General features: G+C 45.6%; 1 protein-coding gene and 1 long non-coding RNA gene across 3 annotated transcripts; one reads left to right on the top strand and one right to left on the bottom strand.

Annotated features, from left to right (window-relative positions):
• Nucleotides 1-3,793: 3,793 nt before the first annotated feature.
• Nucleotides 3,794-5,118, top strand: LOC120684006 (protein LITTLE ZIPPER 3-like). 2 transcript variants are annotated; one of them, XM_039966089.1, is made up of 2 exons: nt 3,794-4,056; nt 4,481-5,118. In XM_039966089.1, the coding sequence occupies exon 2, from the start codon at nt 4,494-4,496 to the stop codon at nt 4,773-4,775; it is 282 nt and encodes a 93-aa protein (XP_039822023.1). In that variant the 5' UTR covers nt 3,794-4,056; nt 4,481-4,493; the 3' UTR covers nt 4,776-5,118. The 2 variants fall into 2 exon arrangements, with proteins under 2 accessions (XP_039822023.1, XP_039822022.1); XM_039966088.1 differs by having other exon boundaries at nt 3,821-4,023.
• A 110-nt stretch (nt 5,119-5,228) lies between these two features.
• On the bottom strand, nt 5,229-6,231 carry LOC120684007. Its single transcript, XR_005679025.1, has 2 exons — nt 5,907-6,231; nt 5,229-5,469 (listed from the first exon to the last, which is right to left on the bottom strand). It is a non-coding gene; the product is annotated as an uncharacterized LOC120684007 (long non-coding RNA).
• Nucleotides 6,232-7,169: the final 938 nt, after the last annotated feature.

Genomic DNA, 7,169 nt, shown 5'->3' on the forward strand with positions numbered 1-7,169 from the left:
CTTGCCGGCCGAGAAGTCCCCGGGGCCGGATGGTTTTATTGGATTGTTTTATAAGAAATGTTGGTCGATCATTGGTAGCGATCTAACTGCAGCCCTACAAGCTTTCCATTCACTCAAAACGAGGAGACTAGAGCTAGTCAATGAAGCCAATATCATTTTGCTGCCCAAAAAGGCGGATGCAACTGGTGTGAGCGATTACAAACCGATCAGCCTCATCAACAGCCTGGCCAAGTTAATCACAAAAAATTTTAGCTGATAGATTAGCGCCAAAACTAAATGATCTGGTGTCAGGTAGCCAAAATGCCTTCATCAAAAAGCGATGCATACATGACAACTTTATTTACATGCAAAATGTGATAAATGCTCTACATAAAGCAAAGAGGCCAGCGTTGTTTATTACTCCCTCCTTCCCTATTTATAAGGCATACACGTATATCAAGATTCAAAACTTGTCATCTTTGACCAATAATTTGACTATTAAATTTTTATTTTTATAATGCAAATTTCATATGATTGGATTCATAATCAAATATATTTTACAATGATTATAAGTTTATAATCAAAAGTGATATAATATATGATAAATAAATGGTCAAAGTGTTGTTTAGAAGACCGTGTCATGTTCCACCATGCCTTATAAACGGGGAAGGAGGGAGTAAGTTGGATATTTCCAAGGCTTTTGACTCGATTAGCTGGGTCTATCTGTTAGAAACTTTACAAGCATTGGGTTTTGGCCAAAAGTGGCGTGATTGGATAGCAACTCTATTAGCCACATCTTCATCTAGAGTTTTGCTTAATGGAACGCCCAGGAAAAAAATTCAAGCATGCAAGAGGTCTGCGTAAGGGGATCCTTTGTCTCCCATGTTGTTCATCCTAAGCAATTGATCCACTACACAAATTGATGGAGTTGGCAGCCCATAAGGGCCTCATAAACCAGATCCTCCCCAAAGCAGCTAAGCTTCGCTGCTCACTTTACGCAGATGATGCGGCCATTTTCGCAAACCCGAACCGATCTGAATTATATAGTATTTCCCAGCTCCTACACGTCTTCAATAAATGCTCAGGTCTCAAAGTAAACTTAAGCAAAACTGAAATCTACCCCATCAGATGCAGCGACGATATAATTTCTGAAGCACTAATCAACTTCCCTGGAAAGGTCTGCAGCTTCCCTGGAAAGTACCTAGGGCTCCCTCTTCACACACGCAAACTCAGAAGGGTGGATGTACAGCCTTTGCTAGATAAAATCGGCGAGCGATTGGCGGGATGGAAAAGGAAGATGTTGTCATCGTCAGGTCGGGAGACCTTGGTCAAATGTGTTTTAACCTTGCAGCCTATATACCACCTCACAGTCTTTCCAACTCAGAAGTGGCTCATCAAGCAAATTGACTGCATGAGGAGAAGTTTCCTTTGGAAGGGAGAGGAACCTGAGAAGTTGTGTGGTGGACATTGTTTGATAAATTGGCCAACTGTATGCACTCCAAAGGAGATGGGAGGCCTGGGGATTCTCGATCTTGAGCGGCTAGCAAGAGCTCTTAGACTTCGATGGTGCTGGTTCCGATGGAAGCACGATAGTAGACCGTGGGTTGGTCTTGACATCCCTTGTGATAAGAGGGATAGAGACATGTTCAATGCATCAACAATAGTCAAAGTGGGCAAATGAAATAAGGCTAGTTTTTGGCATTCAAGTTGGTTAACGGAGCAGTGCCAAAAAATTTGGCACCAAGTCTTTTTAGAAAATCATGGAGGAAAATTTTTACTGTTCAACAAGCTTTGAACAATAATTTTTGGATTGATCAGGTATGCCCCTTACATACGGGTGCCGAGTTTAGGGAGTATGCAAATCTGTGGGAGCAAATCAGTTTACTTGAACGCAATCTAGATATTGATGATGACATTATTTGGAGATGGACGTCAGATGGGAATTATACAACTAAGAGTGCATATCGCATCCAGTTTGTTGGGCATGCAAGAAGACAATCCATTACCCCAATTTGGAAGGCAAAGGCGGAACCAAAATGTAAATTCTTTGCATGGATTCTGCTGCACAGAAAGATATTAACAGCAAACAACTTGGAAAAAAGAGGATGGCCCCATGACCCTTTGTGCAAACTTTGCAACACAACACCAGAGACACCAAAACATCTTTGTAAAGACTGCCCTTTCACTTGTGCAGTTTGGGTTGAGCTGGTTAATTGGCTAAATTTGCACCAACTACCGACCAGCGGTTCGGTGAGTTCTATCTACAGATGGTGGAAGAAATGTCGAGCGATGATCGTGAAAGAGAGTAAATCCTTTTTTGATGGACTCATTATTTATTTTTGGTGGAACATTTGGAAGGAGCGCAACAGACGAACGTTCAGCCAGGAACAAAAGACCGTGACAGAGATTACTTATCTAATCAAGGAAGACGTCCAACAGTTTCAACAGGCGGTAGGAGTAGTCAACGGATTCATCCCAACCTCCTAGTGGTTTTCTTTTTCTTTAGTTTTTGCTGTTTTCTCCGAGTGGTGTGTGGTGTGTCTGTTTCGAGTGGGGTGCGATAATGGTGAGTTGTGTGTCTTTGTATTGTAAAGTCTTTTTCTCCTTCTAATAAAAATTCGGTAAAACTCTTGCCGTCCTTTCGAAAAAAAATCACATCTCAGCAAAGAGCCTCGCAAGAAGCAAGATGGTGAACCGGGCCAAAAAGGAAAAAGGGTAAAGAAGCAAGAACGAAAAAGATAGCACGAGATGAGAATCGGGCCGGGTTTCTTCTTCAATCGTGAGGCATTCAATTGGTGGGAGAGGAGATCATGATCACCGGATGGTGGTGGTGTTAAAGGACCCAAGCGGAGGGTGGCGCAGTAAATAAAGCAATGATAATCCACCCGGTATACTGTAAAAAAGAAGAGAAGAATATGTGAGGAGCGAGAGGGGTAAATAAAGGGAGAAAAAGGAGAAGGAGCGGTGTGGCGCGTGATGATGAGCGAGGACCCGGAGGCGAGCCATCATTACGAATCTTGGGCCGGCCGAGGCCCATCATCATCATCATTTGAAGCCCCCGTCGTCCCCCTCTTGACCTCTTTCTCACTAACCATTCTGCTTGGCCACCGGTTTCAAGCTAGTACTCCTGCATTGACTATTAACACCGAGGTTACTGCGCTCCCCCCGCTGTAAAAGTAGTACAAGGGTGAGTGTGCGTTGGACGGAAGCAGATGCACGTTGGGGCTCTTGAGATCTTGCTGACTTGACGCCGGTGGACGCACGCATGATCACCTGTGTTGACAAACCAGGGCTGGCTCGGCTTAGCTATGATGGTCCAGGCAACCGTACCCTGTTACGCGAAATGTGGCATGCCGGTGGTTGAGCTGCAAGGAGCCCTTTCCAGCACCTGCAACTGCAGCCGTAGCCACTGATTAAGAATATCTATATAAATTCACACGGAACAGTACGATTCCTTCACACGCTTTCATCAACTAAAAAAAAACTACTTTGTGCCAAAACGAACTCGGAAAAAAATTAAGCTACCGACAGTACTCCGACCATCATTTCTCTTTGCGTTCGGATTTCTCCCCGGCCGGCGACGGCGAGGCACGGCCGGCCGTGCGGTCGGCGTGGCCGTCACGTGAGGCGCCCCGGCCTCATGATTAGCCACCATTTACGCCGCCCTGCCGCCGGCCGGCCGGCCCGTTCCGTCCGTCCCCGGGCCGCACCCCCACCCCCTCCTTTACGACCACGCATCATACCATCCCCCTCTGTCCCCTCCGCTTCCAGTTCAAAGGGCTCATGAGTGGCAGACCCCGCGTCAGCGAGGCCGGCGAGGTCGCGGCCGCGCCTATAAATAAGCCCCACCACCTGCCCGGATGACCCAGCACGATCTCACCTCGCAGCGAAAAGAGGCGGGCTTCGCCGTTGATCGCAGCTGCCTCCCGCCGCCGCCGCCTCAGCTGCCCCACCACCAATCTCCACTGCTACTCGAGTGAGCGAGCTGCTTTAGGCCTCCACCTCCCACCCCGGCAGGCAGTGAGAGCGGCGGCTTCCGACGAGGTGGTGCTCACCGTCTCGTCACTTTTCCCCTTGGTGATGTGCTTGCTCGTCGCATTTTTGCATGCATGCATGCACAATCATGGACCTCTCTCTTGGAGCTTCTGCTGCTTCCAACCCTTTTTGTTCGTTTCTGCTTTATGCAATCTGCTGCCCCCAATGCCTTTGATTTGTTTATGTGTTGCAAGTTGCGTATTCTAGTAGGAGCTGTACTGGCATGTGTTTAACAATGGTATAACTGTAATCATGCGCTAAGTTAGTAGAATCAGGAAGACTTTGTGTCCTGATTTTTTTATATAAAAAAATAGACAGTGTCTGCTGCTGCACCCTGTTTCGTTTTGCAGTCTGCATGGCTTCATTTAGAGTCTGAAACTCTGGACTCTGGAGCATGGCCCCCCCACAAGGACCCAAGTGTGCAACCACGTCTGCTGCTAACTTTGTTCTCCCTGTTGTGCGGCAGCGGCCAGGCGGGGATGGACAGGCTGAACGCCAAGCTGTACCTGCAGAACTGCTACATTATGAAGGAGAACGAGCGGCTGCGCAAGAAGGCGCTGCTGCTCAACCAGGAGAACCAGGCCCTGCTCACCGAGCTCAAGCAGCGGCTCGCCAAGACGGCGGCCAACACCAACAGCGCCAAGGCCAACGGGAACGCGGCGGCGGCGGCAGGCAACCGCGCGTCCATCCCTGACCTCAACGCTGCCGCTCCAGGGGCGCACGGCGGCCACGAGAAGAAGGCGGCGCCCAAGCCCAAGTAGGCGGTCGCCAACTGATGCGCGGCCGGTTACTGTCGTAGTGTCATGAGCTAGCTAGAGTTTGCGGTTCCTATTTGTGGTTTACTTCCTGGATGTTAGGGCTGTGTGTTTAGTTTCAGCTGATGGAGATCGCATGCCTACTGATGTGCAGCAGAGTCCCCATGGATAGGATGGGTAGCTAGATCAGCTAGGGGTATATAGACATAGTTGGGTCAGTGCGTGCTGCATGGCCGTGGTGTTTCCTGGGGTCTTTAGCACAACTTGAGCCAGAGCATGACAAATGCTATCTCCTGCTTGTTTGATGATAATGTGCCAATCTAATGCATGATGTTACCATATTTTTTCATGAAAAGCTCAGTACAGTAGGTTACTAGGTTGGCTAAGGGCAGTGCGAGAATACAAGTAACATATAATGACAAAGCAATGAGCACCGGCCATCGGGCTTGAGAATTCAGAAGGCAAATGTTCATTTGAGATATCCTCTCTTAAACTGGAGAAATTATATGATTCTCATGCTGTTTTAGCAGCACGACAGTGTACAAATTACATTCAAGCTCCATGAGAGTATACGAGAAGTGCAGTAATTTAAAGAGATACAAAACTAACCTCCAACATAAGCAGACCACTCCGCTGGTTTATCCACCATGAGTCAAAAGCAAGTTCGAAGCCAACAGTCACCACTCACCACCATCGTTCTCTGTGAAGCAAAAGGAAAGATCCAGTTTGTCAGTGCACTACAATCGGGCTGTGTTTAGATCCGTAAAATGATGGTAAAAAGGGTCATATCGAATACTGTAGCACACTGTAACATTTTCCGTCTGTTTGTGGTAATTGTTGTCCTACCATGATCTAACTAGGCTCAAAAGATTCGTCTCGTCGTGTACATCAAAACTATGCAATTAGTTTTTTTATTTATCTACATTTAATAATCCATGCATGAGGTAAAAGATTTGATGTGATAGGTGATTAGTGAAATTTGGAGAGAGAAATTTTGGAACTAAACTAAACACAGCCTCGGTGAATTTGTATTGGTAGAGGATTGTACCTTTTACTATTCGATTGGCTATATTATGACATGCAGTCATCAGTACCAGAACCGAGAAAAAAGATATTATGACATGCAGTCATCAGTACCTCTTCTTTCCTGTGCTGCACATGCAAGGAGCATCATGCCTGTCATGGCCGTGCTTTGCCCCACATATCCAAGAATACAGGAGCTATTTGACAAATCCACTCTTCCTCGATCACACCACCCCGATCAACTGCTCCCTTTCACAGTTGCAACCAAACATACGCCTGACAAACCGAACCATCCATCCAGCATTCACCGTGACACTAGCATAGCAGAAGATATGAACATAGAACTTTGTTAGCTAACCAAACACGGCCATGATCTGCATACCTGTAGCTAGCTGTGCAAGATAATCGAATAAGCTAAGTGTGCCTAAGGAGGGATTTATATGACACAATGACACTCATGCAAGATGTCAAGATGCATGTTGATGTCAGTCTCAGCAAGTGGTTTGGATTTTCAGCCCTTCTCATAGGACTCAAAAACTCTCAACGAGACAAGATGACATATTACTTGACTCATATTTGAGCCATATTGCTATCATGAGGAATTGTTTGAGCCTGCGTTTCCCACAAAATACCACATAACAACATTTAAGAGTTCAGTTAGGGACCATCCGGATAGCCTAAAGAATCAGGAAAAAAATAGAAAAAGAAGTATACAGGCTGGCACCTGATCTCTTTCTTTTGTTCAATCAGAAAATGGTTGTATTTGTCAACACTACAACAGATGCACAGCATGAACAAGGACAAGTGGAAATGAGTACAGTTCTGCAAGATGATTGACACACAGCAATGCACCCCATCACCTAACTTTTTGGACTGTGGATACTAAAACTAACTCTCCTGCAGTTATCTCACAGTAAAAAAAAAGATGAGTTGGAAACAACAGAGAGTAACATATTGTAAATAAACAACAGAGAGTAACATATTTTCAAATATTCTGTCTGTAATGACCAGAGTTCCGTTTTTTCCGGCAGATTATATCTGAACCTTGCTCCTATTGGCATATACTAATATTGAGCACGATCAATCCCTTGACTGTATTGTAAAATAGGTATCAGTGTGTAATTGTTATCTACTGTACTAATATAATCACCTAATCCATGGTGAGATGTAGACCAACCATGGGAACCACGCATAACGTATTCACTTCCATGTAGACAATCTTGTGTTAAACTGTCAACAACTGTATGCTACCACTTGGGCCCTGATCAATGAGATCCACGGCAGAGTATGAGGCAGAATAATAGTCACTACAAAGATATAGCCGTTCCGTCAAACCACATTTTACAAGTAGTTAGTTTTCATTATTCAAGAATCAAA

The sequence above is a fragment of the Panicum virgatum genome, chromosome 7N (genome assembly GCF_016808335.1).
Source record: "Panicum virgatum strain AP13 chromosome 7N, P.virgatum_v5, whole genome shotgun sequence".
NCBI classification, from domain to species: Eukaryota; Viridiplantae; Streptophyta; class Magnoliopsida; order Poales; family Poaceae; genus Panicum; species Panicum virgatum.

Bases quoted from the DNA above. Each gene is read 5' to 3' on its own strand.
- LOC120684006 (XM_039966089.1), top strand. From the start codon at position 4,494: ATGGACAGGCTGAACGCCAAGCTGTACCTGCAGAACTGCTACATTATG.